Here is a 24,433-nt window from a genome sequence, read left to right on the forward strand (position 1 = left end):
TGAGCGCTGTGTGGTTACGAAGCAGCTTTGCACAGCTTGTCTACATCATTTTGGGGACACTCGGTAAGACTTGATATGGTGAGAATTTGAGTTTGTGAATATCTGTGACACTTCCAGCAGATTACCAGTTGATTCTTACCTACAGTAGTTGCAATTCCTTTACCCGGATCTTCTAAGCACTTCATAATCTGAGTGTTTATTCCCTTTGTGGCTTGTTAAAGAGACAAGTATGAACAATCACAATGAGAAGCTTTAGCAAAAGGTGCTTCCTGCATTGTGGAGCCATAAAAGTCATCTTATTATACAACTTTAGAGTAACTTCTCACAAGCACACACACAACTCCCTTATTATTACTGACTATTCATATCATGGAAAGTGTGATTCCCACACTGTAGCACCTCTAGAAAGGTCTTTGTTAATCAATGAGACAGACCAATGGCTATTTTATCTATCGTGCTGATGCTCAACTTCAGGCATTAACTTGGAATTTGACACAAATTGGTACTTTCCATATGAACAGTAAAACTTGCACAATAAAACTTATCAACGCAATGGATAAAATATTTTCTCTTCTTTCTAGGTTAAATACAGTAACATCACTTCCTCACTCAGATTATTTTCAACTAACAATTATCACCCTCTACACCTTAATTTTCACACCACACTGGTTCCGTTATAGAGTGAAGTGCGCCATTGGCGATTTGAGCCATACACATAATGTGCGCCATTGTGCTAATGAATGAAGCTACACATTTTAAAAGAGTTCTAAATATTATAATTTGAAATGAGAACTGTTTGTTTGTGCAGCGGACAAAAAAATGTTTGGCAATTGATTTACACACTTGGGCGGTCCTTAGTGCTGCAAAGCATCCTGAGAGCGATGCAAAGCATGAAGGGAGGATGGAAATAAAGTTTAAACTGCATGTTTTATGTAAATAATTTTTTTAGTCATTGTTGTATTTGTTTTATTATTTGCTAGTAATGCAATGCCAAATTCGCCCCCACGCTCCCCCCAAAACAGTGAAGTTTCTTGTGAATGTTGAACTGAATGAAAATGATCTGTTATACTACGCCGCCAGCAGTTAGCAGAGTAAAACAGAGAAAAATAAATGCAAATAATAAATACACACAGCAAACAGTACAATGTAATCTCCCAACAGTTACAAAATATAAAATTACATTTCCACAGCAAATGGTGAATAAAAGCTTTAAACAGGCTTAAAACAGGTGCAGCGATCATGTGCATTATTCCTCACTGACCAGCTAGAACAGTCTTCACAGAAATCTTTAATAGAGCTCTGGAACTGTGCAAAGTACTATCTTGTTTCAAAAGTCCCACCATCATTCCCAAAGAAACCTGCAATCTTGGGTCTGAATGACTACAAGCGTGTCACCCCGATATCTGTGGTCATGAAGCCCTTAGAATGCCTCATGCTGGACCACATCAAGAGCGTGACAAGTCCCCTGCTAGAACCCATGCAGTTTGGCTACAGGGCAAACAGATCTCTGAATTACACAGTCAACATGGTACTGCACTTCATGCTAGAACACCTCGAAGGCACGGGGGCCTATGCAAGGACCGTGTTCGCGGACTTCAGCTCTGCGTTCAAGACCATCATCCCCGAACTCGTGTTCTCTAATCTTCTCCACCTCAGTGCGTCGCCTGCCATCTGCCAGTGGATTTACAGCATCCTGATGGGCAGGAGCCAGCAGGTTCGGGTGACACCACCTCATCTACATGCATCACCAGCACCTGGGCTATTAGGTATCACAATACCAGTCACTTGAAACTGCATCAATTTGTTCAAGTCTGCGCTCATCCACTATGGTCATTGCACCTGTCTACTGTTTAATTACTCATTTCAAACTGCAAATGTCAAACTAATTGCTATAGGACTCTGCATCTTTTTGCGCAATTGTCACGAAAAAAATTGTACCAACATTACCACATTACTGGTAAGATTTTACTCTTTGTTGTTTTTTTCTTAGTGTTTCAAAAATATTCTCTGTCAGTTGACTGCTGTCGCACGAGAGCGGCTCAACTACCGGAGACAAATTCCTTGTGTGTTTTTGACATACTTGGCAAATAAAGATGATTCCGATTCTGATTGCATGTGGGGAATGAGAGCCACACTGACAGATGCATTTTTCAGCTGTTTACTGAACGGCGTTAACACAATTAGCACAATCACGTAGGAGATGCTGTCGACCAAAGCCCGTGCCCAGACATTCACACCCCTCCCACCAGGTCCTGCCTCTTTTTGTCGAGTTTTGTTGAAGTTCTGCTACGGCAGTGAACTAATAAACCCATCATCAGAGTATTAAAGTTACATGGAAGTAAGTCACAAAATTGTCACCTGAGCATTAATCATGGTAAAAAAGGATGGAATCTCATTGTTACAGCCATCAATAGTCCAACAGGACAGCACAGAGAGAAAAGAGGTAAACACATGGGAAAGGAGTGGGAAGTAAAATTACTAACACACACACACACATGCTGAACTTCAGTTGAACTTCTCAAATAGAATTCAGATTTTAGGATTCAGATGACTGTGGGTGGGTGTCCTTTGATGTCCTGCAACACTGCAGAACCCGACCCCACACTGCCCCCCGCCCCCAACTCACAAACACACATCCTTAAACACCACTTGATCAAATACTCCTTGACCTTTGGCTTTCGTTTGCAGTCATACAGAATGAGTTGGGTAATTACACAGCCAATATTGGATGGATAGCAGCTCAAAAATCAATTTACTCATGCTTTATATCAAATCAATTTTCCCCATTGAAATGAATAGAAATGAAAATTAATCCACTGCAGCCCACAAACAAAAGAATGATTTTTGTGTTTGTAATATTCTTTAAAGTGAAAAATATCAGTATTGTCAGGCTTGCCTTTGTTAGGAATTGGATTCAATTTGGATTCTTGGTTGCAATTTGATTAGATTTGGGAGTGATTATTGATAGTGATAAATGCTCTGATATGAATTCAGTAAGAAGTAGAAATCATATATGCATACATTTTGAGAATTTTCCAAATACTATTTTCAATGCCAGGTACATATTTTGTATGTCACGTCACAATCTCTAAGCTATGAACCATCTAAAAAATGTCCTTATTGACTTGTGTATAAGGAGAACAAAATTAGAAGAAAACCTGTCGGTTTTGTATAGTCATCAAAAAGATGCATGTAAACTTGTAAATTGTAATATAAATTGCACAATCAATAACTCATTTGTGCATTTAGAGTACACCAGGAAAAGCATAACAGCTCTGTTTTGAAGAGGTAAAAATGACTGCAAACATAAATGTTTATTTCCTCTTGGAAATTATAGTTAAAAAAAACTATAATGTGCACGCTAATAACTTGTGATTATTATGGGGTCCAAGGTACACATGGCAGCTCTGTATTTAAACAGTGTCTGTATACGTAAAAAATATTTTTTTGTTTATTAGGGTTAGAGTCCCTATGAACATGAATTACATACGTATGACTTGTCTTCGTGGGCCCACAAAAAATGATGCTGTGAGGCCGGATCTGGCCCTTGGGCCTTAAGTTTGACACTAAGTTTGAGCTGAGGGATAAATTGTTGTCCAACAAGCAGCAACAACCCGATCTTTCGTTTAGATTATTCAATAATTAAACTGTAAACAGTGAATAAACTAAGTGCATTAGGGATGTTATATAAATAAACAGAACGAAAACACAACTCTAATTGGCCTGCTATAAATTTAACACTGTCTGCAGTGAATTTCCAACCAAATGAAAAGCCAAACAAAATTATGAGGCTCATGTGGTTCAAGTAAATAAATATTTTCTCTGTATAGTAACTCCTTCCCACAATTTATTTATGAGCAGTGTTTCTGATGCAAGTCAGGAAAGAGTGTGGAGAAAAAGGTGTGACAGAGCGAGAGAGAGCGAGCGAAAGAGAAAGATGGAGGAGGCACACCCAATCTGAGGAAAGCAAAGCAAACTTTCATGAGCGTTCCAAAGACACCACATGTGGGAGGCAACTGTTCTTTCTGTTTATCGAGCTGTCAGTCATTTGTTCCGGATGCTCTATTTAAAATACTCTTTCTCCCCCTGAATAACCCCCCCAACCCCACCCCCACCAGCCCCCAACACCACGCTGAGGAGAGGGGGGTTGCTGCGTATTCCCTTCTCTTCTTCTGTCTCACACACGACTAATGGTGGAAGCAGAGAGAAGAGCGGGTCGTGTTCTTCCTCCGCTTCGAGCCAAAAGACAAAGAACGTGGCAAACTTTGCACCTGCGGAGAAGTCGGTGATCGGCTTCTCACGCAGCACGCCATCCTCCAAGCCACAGCTAATTGAAAAGCAATCTCTCTCATGCACACACTCACAGCATTGTGCACCACAGGTTGGATTTGGGAATCTTAAAATCTGTGGCGGGTTTAAGTCGACACACACTGTTATGTGTACGCACGTATGCGTGAACCCCAGCGAGGGATGGCATATCGACAGTGAGTGGTGACAGGACACAAAGCCCGATAAAATGTAGTGAGGATGCAACTTCAGGGCAGAGAGCGCACCTAGCATCTCACACACGCACGTACGAACACACACACCAACACACCGACAACAACTGAATGAGTATTCAATTTCTTGCCACATTTTAAGATAGCAATCAGCCATGAGTAATCCTTTCTTCTCCATCTGAATATGATGAGATTTCATTTGTGTGTGTGCATGGGTGTGTGTGTGCTTCCTGTTAGAGTCAAGCAGACTTTTTTTTTTTCATTTAGTGAGGAAATATAAGAGTAGCAGTGCTTAAATTTGAGAATTTAGGCAAAATGGCTGGGGTGAATGCATTTGAGAATCTATCCATCCAATATTCCCTTAACAACATCAGACGCGTGCACTGTGGTCAACCAGTGTCATCCATTGAAGTTACATGGCTCATTCAAAGGTTCAGATTATATTCCCATCAGAACATTTTTAAGTAAAATTTTGTGTTTTTGCAGACTTACACTGAAAATGTCAATAAACAAAAATATACATTGCTAACTAAACCAAGCCAACTATAAATATAAATTTGAATTGTCGCTTCCAACTTTGTTTCTTTTCTTCTTTTTAACCCACAATGATTAAAAAAAAAAAATTCAACATTTTACACCATCTCATCCTGTATTTTGTACTTTGGCTTCAGAGCAGACCCTTGTTACTCAAAAAAAGAGAAAATCTTGTCCAGTTTCACCACTTTTTCTTCCATTATTCATATACTGCGACATTCATTAAAGCAACAGCATTTCTTTTTTTTACTTTTATCATTATTATCGAGAGTAAACATAAGCAGTATGTCTAACTCGTCTTTGCTCTATGTTGCCCAGACTGTGTTGCTTACTAAAGCACTGGTGGTGGACGGTGTTTGTAATTATGAGTGTACCCCTTTAAGAGCGGAGGGGGCGGTGTCAGGTAAACTTGGAAGTAGTGTGTGGCCCAGTGTGGCCTAGCAGCAGCTCTTTGTGAGAGGAAGTGTGCTGCTGTGTTAACAAAAAAAAAAAAAAAAAAAGAAAACGACACCAGGCTGTAGTTCACTGCACTGGATCTGTTTTCATCTGCGCTGAGAGTGTGCGATAAGTGTGCAAATGGGCAGTTGCACAGTTTAGAGGGAACACTGTATCCATTCAACCATTATTTTTCTGTACCGCATATTTTCCCTTGGTTCGTGAGTGTGGTGGAGCCTACACCAGCGATCTTTGTGCGAGAGGTGGGGTACACCCCGAACTGATCGCTAGCCAATAGCAGGGCACATATAAACAAACAACCGTTCGCAATGAGAGATTTAATCCCGGGTACTCAGAATTGTGAGCCAGATGTGCTAACCAGTCTATATTTGAGTGAGCAGCACCTACTATGTTCATGAGCGTCAGTAGATACTTTTGGACATGCTCCTTCCCATGAAACTGGACCACAGAGTCATCAACACCCAGCAGAACCTCAATGTTGTAGGCGCGGTCCATGCTCTGTCTGCGAGAGCGTCCTGCTCGGGTGTTGTTGATGCTCTGTTCCACGCCTTGGTAGAGAGATTCCAGATCCATAAGACCACCAATGTCAGCACCTAGAAACACATTTAGAAATTTACATGAAACCCAGTTGAAATGAATTAAAATGTTTTAGTTTCTTTTTTTTTTTTTTAAATAAACTTAAACTTGGTCCAACACAACAACATTGAAAAACTGTTTTGTATTGTAATCTGAGTTTTATGGCTGTCTAGTTTCGTAGTCAGAGAGGAAGGATGGGCGATGAGTTAGATTTGGAGGAGATAAAAAGCTGGTTGTCTTCCATTCAACGGTGAAATTAGATACTGAAATTTGAGAGGATGTGACCAAGTGGTAGGATGTAGATGATGAAGAGAAGAAGGCTGAGTACAGAACTTTGAGGAACTCCAGATTTGGCCCCGGGAGTGATGGATCTAAAAGTTTTATGTTGTATAAAAGGAGACTGATTAGAGAGATATTATTTGAACCAGGAAAGAAGGTTGACTCCAAAAGCAATGGATGCATGTCTGTCAAGGTGAATTATATGAATTTAGCTGAAGGAGGATGACATTTGGTATGAGTCCTGAAGCCGCTTTCATCGACATGTTGTTTCCTTTACTCATCGGAAGGCCCAATTTCAATAGTTTATATTTTTGTTATATGTGTATTTTCCAATAGTTATCACATCTGCCTCATAATTCTGAGGGTTGGGATTACATGCTCACACTGTGCTTGGGCGGATTTTGGCCAGGTATTAGCACAAAACCTAATCAAATGCACTTGAAATGTTGGCAGATGTGTGCTAACTCTTATTTAACATGAATTTGAATGTAATCGTTTCTGAAAACAGTCACATCCCTCGTTATAAGATGGGACAACCACATTATCTCAGTTGTATTTTCTTTTCTCACTTCCTCTCTCAAAGTCTTTTAAATTGAGTTGTACTGCTTGTTACCCTGTGATTAACTGGCACAGTTCAGGGTGTACCCCACCTGCCTGCGACCACGCAGTATTGAAAATGGATGAGTGGATAGATGCACTGCTCATAGGACACATTAACAGTGATCGTTTTGAAATGATTTATCTTGGTATATTTTTTTTATGTAACAAAAACTGGCATTTCAACAGGGGGGTGTAGACATTTTATATCCACTGTACTCTACATATTTATGAAACAAAATTGCATGAATATTGGCATGGATGGAGTCCTCTATTAAATTCTGCTTATTTTCAGCTGTTTGTTTTTTATTTGTTGTCAGCAATACTCTGTAACATAAACTGTGTTCGCAGTGAAGCTAAAACTAAATCATAAATCATCTTTCTGCAGCTTTATTTTGTGTCGCCTGTGTGTGTTGTTTTTCACAACACCAGTTGATGCCACTTAAGTGGTGGTCACGTGGCAGCTCTATCTCACAGATCTACTCCTAATCAACCAAATATTTCCACTCCTGCATGAATAAATACAGCAGATGGTGCTTGCTAAACACGTGGATGGAGACTGTCATGGCTCTCTCACACAGAGCTTCCTCCCCTTCTATTTTCTTCCCTTTACTACAAACTAGAAAACATGTACATTGTGGAAGGCGTCAATTTATGTCAATTGCACAGGCTACAGTAGCACTGCACAGAAGTTGACTCTTCCAGGTAGACCAAATTTTCATTCATTTTGCATTTAGTAGAAATCAAGCAGGTTGATTTCAAGTGTCTTGTTCAGTCCATTTTTTTTTTTAGGTGCCAAAGAGCACTGTGCAATAAAGGGAGAAGAGATAGATGGTCCTGTCTCTTGAACTAAGGCCTGCGTTCACTCTCAAACTGCACTCCCTCTACGGCCTTGCATACATGGAAGCCATGGAAGGACAATCCCTATGGTGTCAATTTTTGTGGTCTCGGTACAGCCAAAGCAAAAAATAAATAAATAAATAAATAAAATAACCCTGAACCACAGTTAAGGATGACATACACAAACAAGACTCTTATATTGAGCTCCAAATTATTATTATGTAACAAGATTCCTAATTTGTCATGAACATGCCCTTTTAAATAATTATATTTATTTAGGGAAATGTTGGAATTAATTGTGACAGAGACATGGGATCAGGGGCCCACTGGAGTCTGCAGTGTTATGACATATTCAGTTGTTAAGAGTCGTGAAGAAAAAGCAAGACCTGCCATATTGTCTCCCAATAAGCGAGGGGCACAGCACTTTCCCATCTCCCTCTTATGCAACGTATCCAAGGCAACCGGGCTCATGAGTAAAACAACGACCGTGTGGCTAATATTGGCTCCTGAGTCGTAAGCAGATTGAATCTGGAAGTCTGAATATGATCCCATATCTACCCACACCCCCAGTGAGTGACAGAAATCCCACACAGAAAGCCAGAAACACACTGGGAGGGGGACAAAATTACACAATTACACACAAAAGCTGCCTTTAACAAGCTCTGTGTCAAAAACATACCGAATACTTTAAAAAGGCAAATCTGTATATTTTTAACTTTACTTATGTAACACCGAAACAACCCAGAGACAGGCTTGTATTCTCGCTTGTATTATGTGACTTTGCAAAACTGCATCACCTCTAAAACCAGAGATTAAGCAAAGATGGGGGGGATTGCATAACTCAGGACCACAGCTTTATGTTTACTGAAGGGAATACGTAGATACCTCAGATTTGCAGTGAGTGAGGATGTGAGCGACCAAAACCGGGGGTTTGGGTTTTTCAAGGTTAAAAGGTATTCTCCCACTGTCATACATTCCAAAAATTCCATGCTATCACCCCCCCCAACCCCCATACTTGCTTACATTCGCGAAGCACACTCTGTTGCTGTCAAAGAGCACATTTTTAGTTTTTTGGGGTTGAGAAAATGAGGAGGAATAAGTTAGAAGAAAGATTGATGGAGGTAAAAAGCGAGGCGAGATGTAAGAGCTGAGGGGTTTAGCGGATGAGAGTGAAAGATGAGAAGGGGCCGCAAGGACCTTGGGCACTTGTGAATTACGCTTGGAGGTCCTGGAGTGATGCAGGATAGCCATTGCTCACTACCAGAACATCCGTCTGTCTGCTTGACTGACTGAAGACGAGTCATCGGGGTGCCATGCTGACTTTCTCACAGCCACATCACATTCACATCAGCCTTGGAACAGCTCTGTTTCCACCTGGGAAAACCGCACTGTTCCGAATAATGAGAAATTTACATTGTCATAAGTTGTAAAGGATATGGAAATAACTCAGACATTTTTTGGGCAAAATACTAGCAGCATCAGTATTTGCGGGACCGTCATTCTCACCCTCAAACCTAGATTTAGGGGTGATGAGGATGAAAAACCAGTATGCCCTTTGCCCTGACAGCGGTGCGAGCTTTGAGTCATCGTCGTGCCTCACTCATCTTCAGGGTCTCTTGGACAAGGGTTGTTCAAATGGGGCACCTCACAGATGCTTTCACAGCTATCTTGCTTCTGACACAGCTTGTCACAAAACTCTGAGGAGTAAAACCTTCAATCTAGCGGCTCTAACGACTTGTTGGCATATCGACTTGATCTCTCTGCAAGTGACAGCTTGTGGTCGATTAGTCGGCAATTTTATATTTGAGCAACAATGAATATAAAAATATTTTAATCAACCAAAAGTATAAACTATGTATAAAAATGTAAAATGGCACCCTTAACTAGTCTTGTTTTTGCAGGTATGCAAATCCCAAAATAGAGAAACTGCCCCACCCCCTCCCTTGGATCACAATGAATATGCCTTACAATTTGAAAAATGTAATTTTCAAGTTATGATTCTACATATGGCGGGAACATTCTTGCTACTTGCAAATGTGCATCTGTAATAATAATAATCTCCTTTGCACACTTTCAAGTTATAGCAGGATTGCATACTCTTATCAAATATGTTTTGCCAAAAGCAAAACTCCATATTTAAAACATTTAACATTATATAAGCATACAAAGTAAATAAGGAGCTTGTATATAGAAAAAAAAAGAACATGGGGAAAGGGGAAAAAAAATCGACAAACTGTTCCCTCGGTGATTACAAAAACAACTTGGGTCGTAAACATTATAGTTATTGCTACTTTCAAAATAATTATGGTCATAAAACAGATTAGCTGGTTCTGTCATGTTGCAAATCATTTGAATAATGACGATAAAATGGGCGATCGCTACTTTGATGCTACGTAGCATCTACAGAGCCCATTTGTATGTTTTTCACATACGGTAATCACGAGTGTGGTACTTTTTTGAGCAACTCGCAGGCCCCCCTGCAGGAACTCACTACCGTCGGGAGTAGGAAGCACCAACGACACCGGGAACCAAAGGAAAATGGCTGAGTCGGACGGGGCATCTCGATCTTGATACGTGCCACCATAGTCTAGTCAAGTCAAGTCTCGTTCTTGTTCATGTGCCGTTTTTTTCGCCTAGAATTGTCTGACCCTTGCCTTTTGCCACGTGTTATTTGTGCTGTCACCTGTTTGGACTGCGTAGTTGTGTACCGACCAAAGCCTGGAATTTAACCAGCAGGAATATGCCGACTGATTGGATGCTGGCATACACATTTCCGCTACGTTTTGATGGTGAAAATATGCTAAGCACCGTGAATGATTTGAAATTAATGGAATCGCAGAGCCCTATACTATATTCCCATCAAGGGGAGTTCGATCCATAATAACTTGAAATAGTAAACTGCATTTTTTATTTGTTCTATTGATATGGCAGGGCCAAACGGGTTCACTGACGGTGCTACTGGCAGAAAAATGAACATCCAAAGCTCAGTGTGGATTAAAAATAATGATAATTTTGCACCCAAAACACAAACATCATCTTATTTACCTTAGACACCCTAATTTGCATTCCATAGATTTGTGTCATACTTATATGAACTGCCTCTGCAACACAAACAAACTCCCAATAGACACACACGCACACATACGCACACCCTCCCTCTTTTCATATTTTCATTCAGGTAGAGTACAGAGCCCAGCCTTATTAGGACAAAAAGGTTCTTTGTCTTTCAACCTTTGTAAAATGTCAAGAATGTCTAGTTGCATTCAGAGGGCAGGGGGTCTAGTGGCTGAAAGAAAGGAGGGGAGTGCATGCCAATACAGGAGGAAGGCCAAGATGGCTTTTGATAATTCAGGTCAGGCCAAATCATACTTTCGGTTTTGGTACAAGTTTGGTAGTTAGGTGTTAGGCCTCGCTCTACTTAGGAGCTTTGATGGAAAATCTGTTGCTTTCCTTACACAGTGATGGGCTTGCATGGGTTGGGAGTGTGCAGATCTGTTTGGATTAGCATCATAAACTAGACATTTTTCCAACATGATTCATGTAGCAAAGCTTACGTTCTTGAATTATGGGTTAGTCATCGGTATGCCATTCAATACAAGCTTGAAACAAGTGAAGTATATTGAATTGCGGGCCAAAATTTATGATTTAAATCAGGAGAAATTCCTCTATATTTTAAAATATAATATTGTTTGGCGTGACCTTTTTCTTAGAGCGTCACCAAAGCAAGTCTAGTTTTGGCTCACGGCTTGTCAGTGGTTAATACATGGATAGTTTTGCATCAATGTTCTAGATTAGAATCATGAAATATATCAAATCAGATCATACACACATTTTATTCCTACTTTTAGCAGGTGTTTATCATTGACAATGTGATTGAAAGGGTTGGGCTAACCCTAAAAACAAAAATATAAGAATGCTGCCATTCTTAGTAAAACATGGAACTGGAATAATTCAAATGATTAAATTAGTGATACATTTATAATCATTTTGTTAGCTGCCTCTGGTATCAAACATTCACCATTCACATGGCTTTTGCCAATTGTTACAATTACATTAAAACGGAGCTACGAGGAAAGAGCTGGCCAAATAGAATTCAGGCAAGCCAATTATTACACCACCAGTGACAAAATGTTTCCTTTCTTTAGTCGTTTTTTTTTTTCTGACACAGGGGATCATCATCACAGAGTATGAATCAATTTAACGAGGAACAAATAACAACCATAATAATAATAAATAAGAATAATAAGACAACTCGAGCCATGTGGTGAGTCAGTGTCACTCGGGGCGCATTTTCGTAGGTCTATTATCTGTCGATCTGCAAACGAATTATTGTTTATCTAATCAAAAGCCCTTATACACAGTTTCTCTTTTGTTTTGTATTTTGGGGTGGAACAAAAGCAAAACAAAAAGCAAAAATGATATCACAGTACTATATTGCTTGACATTTTTCTCTTTTAAGAAAAAAAAATTACTGCGGTTTTGGACATAAATCTGTTTTTGTTGTTTACTATGATTACAGAAAATGGAAAAGGTGAGAAAAGGGGAGTCCACACCTTCTTTTAGTCAGTTGATCAGTCACTCCATATGCTCGAAAATGGCTCAGAATTTAAGAAACTGCTTTGCAAATTTCTGACAGTGAACGAGTTAAATTACTGAATAATTAAATTTTGATATTGTTTTTTTGCGCCTGTCACAATGCTAACAGCTATAACAACTTCAGATAGTTATTTCGCAAGAGATATTTTTTGAACGTGATATATTTTTTGAGTTCAGACAGCTTGGTTGCACTGTGCATGTCTCCAGCTACAGCTTGGTCTCACCTTAGCTTTCCGATGTTATTGCACTCAGGCTCTTTGCTTGACATCCAAGCAACTCAAGACAGAAAGGTTTGGGATTCATATTTAAAATGGCCTCAGAAGATGGCAAAGATCGTGTTTATGTGATTATTTTCAAGGGGTTTCATTTTTGCTGTAATTGATCATGACAAAAGGCATTCACATGGCTTGTCGCCGCTAATGAGATGCACTCATTTTACAATCTGTGATATAATTTTTTTATTATTTTTTTTAATACCTAGTGACTTTGCCACAGCCATGTGTGAACTTTGCATACACTTGCAGACGCTTGTCATCTGAAGGAATGGCTCAGCGGGACACAGAGGGGGGGGTGGTTTTCTCGAAGAAAAAAAAAAAAAAAAAAAAAAAGACACCCTCTCTCACAGCCAGCCGCCCTCCCTGTGTGCTTTTAACAGACAGTTATGTAAGAGGAAGGAGCCAAAGGTTGCCCCTTCTAACACACAACCAGCCAGAAAATCCTCGCAGACAAACCAAGCCGCAGCAAAGATGGTGGCCCCCTCACCCGCTGATTACGAAGGCTGCTTCTCTCGATATTAAAAATTTTGCTCATCTTAAACTTCAGAAAGGACAGATAGGTCGATATCATTCATCTTCTTGAATATCACAGATCTAAGAGCATCAGACTAAAAAAAAATACATCAAGAACATGATCGCATTCAGGCTTGGAGATAAACAGTCCTAAACTTAAAGCAGCTATTAATAAATAGGCAAAGTTCACTGTTTGATGTATGAATAATTATCGTCATCTCCTGGGACCTGTCCAAATAAAACTGCTGAATGTTCACTTACATGATAAAAAGAAGGATTACGGGGGGAAGCAGAATTTACAATGTGTAACCCCCTCTCTCTCCTCTTGCCACGACTCCATAAAATTCACCTTGGTGAAAATAATGAGCACTGAGGGACGTTACGCCGAGAGTGACACATGGCGGTTTGCTACCAGCCAAATGCTAGCAGCGGAGTCAGCGCTCCACCCATCATAAATCTGTCACAAAGTCACATGCAGTCGGGGACTAAATACAACGGCTCTGAGCGATGTGGCCTACTGGAAATTACATAAATATCTAAAATCTTTATGAATCATTTCAGCTGACTTCGTGCCACTGTCGACGAGGAATTTCTTAAAGATGAGCAACACATTCTGCAAGATTTATTTTTACACCCGATTTCCACACACCCAAGTTATTGGTTTTTATGATGTAGAAAAGGAGACCAAGAAAAACAATTTCAAAACCTTTCACGATTGCCCAGCGATCCCACGACCCCTGTGAGGATGAGCAGTTTGTAAAATGGAATGGAATGTGACATATAACATCCATTCATCCATCCATTTTCTGGACTGCTTATCCTCACTAGGGTGTCCCAGATATGTTCAGGCGAGAGGCAGAGTACACCCTGAAGTGGTTGCTTGCCAATCACAGGCCACATATAACCAAATCATTCACCCCTCCCCCCTGATAGTCACACCTATGGGCAATTTAAAGTATTCTATGAACCTACCACATACATTTTTGGGATGTGAGACAAAACCAGAGTGCCTGGAGAAGGCTCAGGAAGAACATGCAAACTCGAGCGTGATGCTGCCACAATCATTCTTTACTTTCTTTATGGTGATGTTTTCGTGATGTCAGTTTAGGCTCATCTGTGCATCATTCATTTTGAAACTTTGCCAAACGAAAAGGGAACGTTACACCTACTGTAAAGCATTAAAAAAAACCAGTTCATTGGATAGAAATCGTGCTCCTCCTGACCTTGTTTCTCCTTTATTCACCCATAGCCCCTCGCTTGGTCTCGTGCGGTCAGGGCTGCAGCCGCCCGAGACACACAACTGCACAATTACTGTCACATGACAAAACAGACAGCTGTCAAGACAGCGTTGGAAAAGTTAGATTAGCGAAGGAAAGAGAGATGTGATTGTGTAAGGAGAATGGGCCCAACAGTGTCACTGACACCATGCTTCTGTTTTATGTTGGGTTATCTGAGTATACGGTTTAGTTTTTTACAAAGATATACGGGTGGTGGTGGGGGGGGGGCAGAGTGGTGAAGTGGAATAGGGGTGGAAACCACAGCGGAACACAAGAAAGTCTAGATATTTGAGCACAATTTATATTCAAACAGTCAAAATTGTGTCATTATTTGTGGTGGGTCAGTGGGGAAGGGGAGACGACATGCAGTACCTAACCAAAATGACAAAATGAGAGAGGACAGAAAAGGACCAGGCCATTAAAATCAAGTATTAACTTATTGGTTATTTTCACCAAAGTGCATCAGGGAATTTTAATCAGATTCTCATTCCTAATCTGACTCTGATGAGTGCCGTTACCAAGTAGTTGTGAGTTCCACTTTGTAATTACTCGTTTTCTTTTTCTGAATTTTTGAAGGTTTCACTCATTAAATCTTCTGGGGAACGAGTGCAAACCTTAAACACCTGCATGACTTCCCAAAACAGCCACAGATGGACTCCTTAAAAGTCCCCACAGGCCACACATCATCTGTTTGTACAAGCACACACAAACATAGCAGGTCACCCAGAAATGGTCTTCATAAACACCAAATGACCGAATCTTTTCCTGAGTGCTTTCTGTGCACTTTATTCCATTTTTTTAAAACAAACTTTTCTTTAGCCTTTATTCCACTCTTTTTATACATTGTACAAGATATTTTTAAGTGTGTGTTTAAATGTCGGGCAGCACAGTGGTGCAACTGTAGAGCATTGGCCTCACAGTTCTGAGGACCGGGATTCAAATCCTGGCCCCGCCTGTGGGGGGTTTGCATGTTCTCTCCGTGCCTGCGTGGGGTTTTCTCCAGGGACTGCGGTTGTCTCCCACATCTCAAAATCATACATTCATTGGAGACTCTAATTGGCCCTAGGTGTGTCTTGCAATTGGCTGGCAACCAGTTCAGGCTGTACCCCGGCTACTGCCCGAAGACAGCTGGGATCGGCTACAGCACTGCTGTGACCCTCGTGAGGATAATCGGCTCAGAAAATAGATGGATGGATGTTTAAAAGTTACTGTCTCTTTATAAAGGTGTGAGACTAAGTACAGTGTGCCCTTGCCCATTCACGGCGCCGCATATTTTAATTTAATGTACCGTATTTTCAAGCCCATAGGTGTCTTAAATTCTCTTGTAAATAGAAGAGGCTCCACATTAGACATGGCGCCTTACAATGTGGTGCCCTTATGTGCAGATTGAGTTCCAACATTTGCAAATGTTGTGGTGTGACTTGTCGAACAAAGTACACTTAAACACATTGGTTAGATGGTTAGCATACATGCTAAGACATCTTTTAGCATGTATGTAAGCTACCATATGATGGCGCTCATGAAACAGTGAGGCATAATTACATTTCGCATCTGGAAGCAGAAGAAATATACATTGCCCCACACACTGCCTGTGTATGCAGGTCATTATTATCAATGTTGTACACACTCACAACTAAAAATGATCACATCACAGCAAACAGATGGCATAACAAGCAAATAATAAAACAAATAAAAGAATGACTTGAGGAATAATTGACACAAAACATTCACTTTAAACACTATTTAGATGCTCCCAGCATGCTTTGCGGAACTAAGGAGATGCTTAGTCCAGTCACTCACATTTGACGAGCATGACCGCACTCGAGCGCCTTCGTGCTCGCAAATCTGCACAGTCATGCATGAAAAATCACGCGTGTAAAATTTGTTACGAGTAGAAAAAATAGATATTGAAAGACGTCGCTTATTTTGTGTAGTCTTGAGCTTTAATTTACGTGTTTATTTCATAAACGTTGTTAACAAAACGAGCATGCTCCTAAACAATCCGTTTTCACGCGGAAACAGGAAATGCAAGTTAACCGTACTGAGAATGTACGTCGAAAATCATCAACATAATGAGCCATGTCAAAAGAAATTCCGTTACACCAGGGGTGCTCAATGCGTCAATTACGAGGCAGTGTGACGGCGTGACCCCCCCAAAAAAGACGTTTGACTATCATCTACCCCGTCGCTTGATTCAGGTATGTCCAATACGTCGAGCACACACACATAAAGGCGTCTTCTAGCAAGACGGCCTCCTGTATACCCGTCCCGGCGATACGTGCACCCCCCCCCCCCCAAACAATACATCACAATTGCCGACAGGAATGTTTGTTACAATGTATCGCAAGCGTGTTGCCACTAACGGCGATTATGTCGAACTAAACTTTCAGCATTTTCAAAACATTGCGGGTATAGACCGTCCGTGTTTATTCCTTGACAGCCCAGTGCATTTTACTTTTTTTCAGATAAACTTTGTCAGTTCAAGAATTTTTATTGATGAAAAATTTTAAATACCGTTTTATATAATGTTCTACTAATATCAGTTGTAATTGGAAATGATCATTTCTGAGTTTGAAGTTTTTGTTTTCTATTTTAGTTATGTATTTTTTATTTTATTTTTAATGTACCGTGATGTTATATTAATCCAGTAAATTATTTTAAGGGTTTCAGATTCCATCCCTAATCACACCCGCAACTTAATCCACGAGCAGGACTGACCACACCTCTACATTTTTTAAATGTGAGTGACTGCTTAGTCCAATGTCTGGTTTCGTCAACCGATACTTAGTGCTGCAAGTGTATTTCAATGGACAAGTCACACAAGAATTACGCACATAAGGTATCCTGTCCATTTTGGAGAAAATTTAAGACTTTTAAGTGCAGCTCATGTTGCAAAAATAGGGCGCGTATCATATTTTAATACTGCATCCATTATTTGTTGGGGTGTAAGGAATGGACTCCAGCTAATAATGGGGGAACACTGCACAGTAAATGTTCTCTTTGGATGGCTCAAGAGCAGATAAGAACCATCAGGTATGATTTATCTTAAAATATCACCTAATGATGATTGTGATAAAAGCCTACACTGTGCTGACCCTGCAACCTAAACATGGTTTTAAATAAGGAGACGTTTTAATTAGTGAAAGCACGGTTGACGAAATCAGACACTTGGACATTAGAATAAAAAATAAAGCATCTATTAACTTCTTGGCACAAAAAAGAACTTCATGCTCAGTCCAGACAGACGCACAGATGGAGCTCTCTTCAATCGTACAGTGCTCTAAGCCAGAAGGGAGAGAATTAATAAGGCACCACAGAGTATCGGTGTTACTAAATTGGCAGTGTTTCATAACAAAGTCTCTCATAGCAGTTATCAATTAAAACAATTTAAAAAGCCATTCATCATTCTTGGAAAGGCAGCACAGTGCAGGGAAACTGGTTCAACATCATCAAAATAATCACAGTTCCTCGTGCTCATTAACAGTGGCAACGCAGCGGTGTGTTCACAAGGAGATCAGAGCTCCACTTGGCTTTACCAGGCAGAGCAAAATCTATATCAAACCACAAATCTGGACAAGAACAATTTCAAAGACATGTTGCAAAGGAACTTGGAAGCAATGCACAAAAACGAGCATATCCTGAGGCTCGTGGCAAGTACTAGTGTGGCATGTGTCTGCTCCAGTATGAAGACATGTGTGCTCTGTTTTTTGACACACATTTTTTTTTTAATATGTCCCAAAAAGACCTAATTAATGCTTCATTGGTAACTGGTGACAACATGTTTTTGTGAACACGATTCGGGCACTACAGTGTGTTTACTTGGCGTTTTATCAAATTTGTCCACAACAAAAAATGATTTGCACGCCGTCAAGTGCGTTCCAAAGCATCAGGTGGCAGGATCACCCTTAATTGGAAGGTCTAACGTAGCCCAGCAGAAGTCTGAAGAAAATAACCTCTGAACAAGCATATATTTTTCTTTCCATTGTAGAGACAAGACAGATGATAATTTTTATGGTACTCATTTAAAATAAACTATTTGATTTATTAGATACTAGTACTTGGCAATATGACTTAAAATTCATATCATGATATAAATACAATCTCTTCACAGTTACAGTATATATCGCAATATGCACTTCAGTGTAAAAATGATAACTTAAGTACTTATGTGTGGATAGTGGATTTCGTTAAAATAATAACTGCAGTGTAGTGTTGGGTTGGATTATCGGCTGTACATACAGATTGGACAAGATACAGATTGGAAGAAGATTGGTGCTAAGAACTTTTACTGCATAGCAAAGAAATCTGAAGCTGGTCAAAAGCTTTGATTGAGCAATGAAGCTAATCAAGTGGAAAGAGGAAGCCCACTGGCAATGACTGCTTTGACTTTTGACACTTTATATAGTTTGAGACAAATAACTCTTTTTGTTTCACATTATATATGATATTTTTATCATTTCATCTTTATACTAATATTGTCTTCGTATAAGTGGAAGGAGACTAGCAAATTAAAAACTTCATAGTTCTGTGCTACTGTTGTGCTTTTACTGCGCATGACAATAAATGTCTTGAATAATTTTCATGCTGCACAAATAGCAATGATGAAAGCAATACTGACTACACACCAATGTAAATACCGTATGTACATAAATTATATCACTATATACTGTATAATAAAAAAGCTAAGTACATTTAAAATGTATTTATGAGGAACTTACTGCTGTCCATGTACCTGTACAAATCTTTTACAATAAAACATGAAAAGCACATTGGTCTTGACAAGAGTTGGGGATACGTGTGTGCATTGATTTGGGTCCCATTTGTCCACCATTACATAAGAATCCGACAAACAACCCCACAATGTTGAACAGAATCTTTGATGCATATCTTTGCTTGGCATTAGCTGACAATAAACTTGCATAATGTGATGAATCGCCATGAAAGTGAGGTGATGATCCGTCTTTCTTAAGTCAATTACTTCTAGTACACGCTGAGTCATAACAATACTTTCAAAAATATCGCTTGTTACCTGCTATGGAGGCGAGGATTAAGGAGAACACCATTGTGAACTCCCATTTTCTTCCTTCCCCCACCCTCCCAACATCCACTCTGCTTTGCATGTCTCCCTGCTACATATAGACATTTCCGCCTGACAACTATGCTGGTGGTACCTCACGTACAAACCAGTGATCCTTCTGATGTTTTTTTCCCCCCTCAAAACTCTGTCAAATGTCACTTGTGCCCTCCCTTGCAAGGTGCACAAACTTGCGGTAATGAGGGAGCTCACGAATGTGAGAGAACAGCGTTTAATCGCAGCCTGTATAGCGAGTTGATGCAGCATAAGCGAGCATTTTCACACCCCTGTCTGGGAAGCTTGAAAAGCAGGAAGTAATGGACGTGGATGCACTGCTCTTTTAAACATTTTGGGGATGGTGCATCAGTCTTTTTTTTAATACTGAGATAGATACAGTGATGTCATCAATAAGATGTATCAAGATTGTTCGGTCGAATCCAAATCACTTATAGCGTTATACGTTATCTACCGTCCACCAACTATACTGTTTATACCGCGCACTCTGATTATATGGAGTATTTATTTACCTGTATTCTTCTTCATTTTTCTAGATGGTAACATTACTTAACTGATTTCTAAGTTTAATACAACTGTATTAACCACCCCTCTCCTCCATCCAACGAAAAGCGGCAATCTCCACACTAAAAACTGGTGTAACCTGAGAATGGAGGATGAGGGACCCACCAGGACGGTCACCCCAATTCCCTCTCCTGATCAAGCTCCAAGGTACTCGAACCACATTGCACATAAACAGATACCAAAAAATGGATCCTGGTACTTCCTGGGTGTATCCACCACCACCCCCTTTTCGACATGTATTCAGTCAACATACATCAAATACAATTTAATATGCACTAAAATTCCTGTCATCAAAACACAATCTGGACAGTGTTATGAAGTTTGCCACATAGACAGATAAAAGAGGAAAGTGAAAACTTTCATGATAGTGCCAAGTGCCAACTTGAGTTGAACATGAATGAAGAAATGTAGGGTGCAGCTCACCTGCGACCATAATGAGGACAACCAAGAAGGCAGGAGGTATGGAAAATTGGTGCATGAATGGACATGCGAGTGCTTGCCAGTACGTGTGTGTATGTGTCTGTGTGTGGGCCTGCGTGTCTGTAACATTGTTATGGTTCAAGGAAAAATACACTGCAAAATAGTATTTTATATTTTGAGTATATTCAAGAAAAACAGGGAAAGGGCTATAGAATCTGTTTTCTTTTCCCCAAGCTGGATTTTCATTCTGGTAGGACTTGGAGCGAGTATTAATACTGTGTATCAAGATCAATATCTTACTGGTACTTGTCTACATTGAATTTGAGGGATTTCTGAAACTATCCATCCATCAATCCATTCATTTTCTTAGCCGCTTATTCTCACAAGGGTGGCGGGGAGTGCTGGAGCCTATCCCAGCTGTCAACAGGCAGGAGGCGGGGTAAACCCTGAACTGGTTGTCAGCCAATCGCAGGGGACATCGAGATAAACAGCTGCACTCACAATCACACCTAGGGGCATTTTAGAGTGTTCTATTAATATTGCACATTTTTGGGATGTAGGAGGAAACCGGAGTGCCCAGAGAAAACTCCCACAGGCATGGGGATAACGTGCAAACTCCACACAGACGGGGCTGGGATTGAACCCCGGATCTCCGAACTGTGAGGCCAACGCTTTCCAGCTGAGCCACCATGCCCCCTCTTTAAGGTACTGAGTTTTACAGGAATTTATTAAAGTGTTTAAACCACATCGTGGTACCCAATAGTAATGACGGAACTTAATGCGTAGTATTTTAAAGTGGGCCTGTCATGAAATTGATGATTTTTGCTATATAATTAATGAAAAACCCACAGCCAATATGGTCCCATGTGTTTTATCACCACAAAACATGATTTTGACGGATACAGCTTTTTGTAACTCCCGCCATGAAAATCTTCTCAGGGATTTGTTTTCGAGAAGAAGCAGGAAGTGACGTAAAGGACAGCGGCGCCCCATAGTGGACTCGTTTGTTTCCATTAGTTTTACCTCCGGGAAGGTAGCTTGTTGTTCCTTCGTGTTAGCCAAAATGCCGGCTCATTGCATTGCTGGACATTGCTTTAACACTCGGGAGGATGGAATTAGCCTTCATAAGTTTGAAAGAGACCCTGTTCGTTGTGAAAAATGGATTGCACGGACGCAGAGGATGAGAGCTCCGTGGGTTCCAAATAACAGGTAGGTGTGTATACAGCTACCAAAAAAAATAATAGCTTGGGGCGGACCACGTAATCGGTCTCTCTCATAACGTAACAAAAGATCCGCGTAAGAAATGTGTATATGTGCGCATACAGCGACTAAAAAAATAATAGTTTGGGGCGGACCACGTAATTGGTCTATCTCATAATGTAACAAAAGTGTCAATGTGCGCGTCGCCCAGCCAACAATGTCTCACTCAGCCTCGTCTCGATAGTGTTCATCGCGGACTGTGGCGGCTTTGAACATACCCCTCAAAGCAGCATGGCTCGGCTCCTCCTCCTCCTCCTCCTCCTCCTTATATGCCACCGGGGCAGAAAATCAGCCACACCAGCTGAGGCGCTGCGTTCGGCTGGCACAGCTTCTGCGAAGGCTGTGCGTCGGGCTTTGCGACGGGGGCGGCTCTCAAGAACCCAGCCAAGAATGCGTTAATCAGTTGCGTGGGCGCATAACGCGCCCCGGCTCGAGTGTGAGCACCCCCCTAAAGCAGCACCACTCGGACCTGTCATAAGCCACACCGGCCGGCTGCGATGAGCCGCGATGGCTCATCTCCGCCGCGGAAGTGGATCGGACGGGGATGCGGTTTGGCCATGATCGTAAATCATCTGAATATGGCTCGAAACAATAGTGTAATATTGAAACCCCGAGGGCTCGAAACAATAGTGTAATATTGCCCCGGTAACTTCACTCGGTTGTGTGGTGTTGTCCTTTTCGAAAAGAGCTTCATTGAAGTGAATACTCTTATATACATTTTTCATTACAATATCTATTTTAGAATGTTTATAGGCATGACAGTCCCACTTTAAACAAGTCTCTATCACATTACATCCCATGTAATGCCTACCAATTAAAACACTTTACCAATTCCTCAGTAATTAAAACAACACTTGTCAATATCATGTAAAGTATTGTACATGTTTAAAAAATGTTTCTACTTTGTAGGGCTATTTTTGAAATAAAAGACCACCCATTACTGACCTTATACTGAAAGAAAACGTTAATGCTATTCCCACTTGTAGGAAGCAATAATCCACAAATTGCATTCACCATTAGCCTGTAAGGACTGCTGGCAACTTTACAGATGAGTGCGTCTACAGGGTAAAATAGGCAGCTCTGTGTCCTTCAGGTAGATTTCATAAAGAGAGGTTATTAGAAAAGAATATTTTCCATCCTTTCTAAATCAAGGGGCTAGTCTGTCACATTTTCCTCACCCGGTAGAGCAATAAAACCCACTTGTCCTAGACATATCGAGAGGCTGGGGTAGGAGAGGAGAGCAAGAACGAGAATTCAGAGTTACCTTCAATCTTTATTGCTCCAAATTGAAACAGGAGTCTACCCTCAGCGCAGATCACTATTGTCGCAACACCCTGAATCATTGAAGAAAGCAATTCATTTATAATGCCGCTTCTGATTGGTGAGCAAGGCAGGATCCTAGGAGCATAAATTGTCGACAAAGATTCTGGATCAGTGAGGAGCGCTCCAAAATAACTTCCAGTTTTGGCAATTACATGATCATTTTGTTTAAAATCGTGATTTTCATCTTAAAACGGTAAAACTTTCAAGCTGGGGTGAGGTTACTAATGGCCTTGAAGTTCCACATCAGGATTTTATTTTGGAAGGGAAGCCACTGGAGTTGTTGCAGGGCTTAGTGATGGGGTACGTAGAGGGAGTCCTTGTGAAAATACAAGTTCTGGAGAAGCCGTAGTTTTTGCAATGACTTGTGAATCATCCAGGTGGGAAGTGACGAGGCTATGAAGAAGGATACTAGCAGTGTGTGTGTGTGGGCAATGTTCCCTCTACTTTTTTTTATGTGTCTGAGCAAACACACTAAGCCCCTGAGTGGTCTGTTTGACCACTATGAGCAACATCAAACGTGTCATCCATTGAAGTTAAATGGCTTATTAAAAGAATCAGATTACAGCATTTACATTCCCATCTGAATGCTTTTATTAAGAAAATTCCATTTAAGTTTTTGCAAACTTACAATAAAAATGTCAACAAACTTTTGCTGTTTCGATGCTATGGAGGGTGTGCAAGCCAGACACTGAGGTTATTGGAAGTGAAGACCCGACCATCTTTCCCAAGATTTTTGAGAAAAAAAAACTTCAGTATTGGGGCTATGGCTGCATTTTTTTTTCATGTGTTGGGAATAATACTCGTGGGGAAAGATGAGAGTCAGATGTTAGTAATGAATGGGACAAGGGACTGGAGACAAGTTTTTGCCAGAACATTAGAGAGGGGGTCAAGTCAGCAAGTAGAGGCCTAGGGGCAACGGATGATTTAGAAAATGTCCACGCAGACGGCAGATTGAAATATGAAAGTGACTGGGCAAGTTGGACAGGAGGAGGCAATGAGTATCGTCTTAGGTTGGAGGAAGGAAGTTTGATCCAATGGATTTCTGAATCAAAACTATGACATACGGGTATTACAGAAAATAGATGAGTACAAGTGGGAGGGAATGGAGTCTGATGGGCAAGAAATATTTTCAATCTGGGAGAAGAGTGCATTGGAGTTTTTATAGATTAGGGTTGTGTAGTTGGTAGTTTTGGTTTGAATTAGACAGTTTCTGCAGTGGTTGCATTGCAGACAGCACATGCCCTTGTGAATAGTGACTCTGGTTTCCTTATGGAGGCGTTCCAGTTGAAGACCTCTGGGTTTTAATTGTCGCAGTGCAGGGGTGAACCAGGGTGC

At 40.7% G+C, this 24,433-nt stretch overlaps 1 protein-coding gene across 1 annotated transcript in view; it reads right to left on the reverse strand.

Moving 5' to 3' along the window:
- LOC133508486 (A disintegrin and metalloproteinase with thrombospondin motifs 2-like) overlaps window positions 1-24,433 on the reverse strand; it is a 146,925-nt gene that overhangs the window by 30,973 nt on the left and 91,519 nt on the right. Inside the window, 1 exon segment of the mRNA XM_061834615.1 lies at window positions 5,877-6,082. Within this exon segment, the coding sequence (XP_061690599.1) occupies window positions 5,877-6,082 (206 nt within the window).

The sequence above is a fragment of the Syngnathoides biaculeatus genome, chromosome 11, assembly GCF_019802595.1.
Source record: "Syngnathoides biaculeatus isolate LvHL_M chromosome 11, ASM1980259v1, whole genome shotgun sequence".
Lineage (NCBI taxonomy): Eukaryota > Metazoa > Chordata > Actinopteri > Syngnathiformes > Syngnathidae > Syngnathoides > Syngnathoides biaculeatus.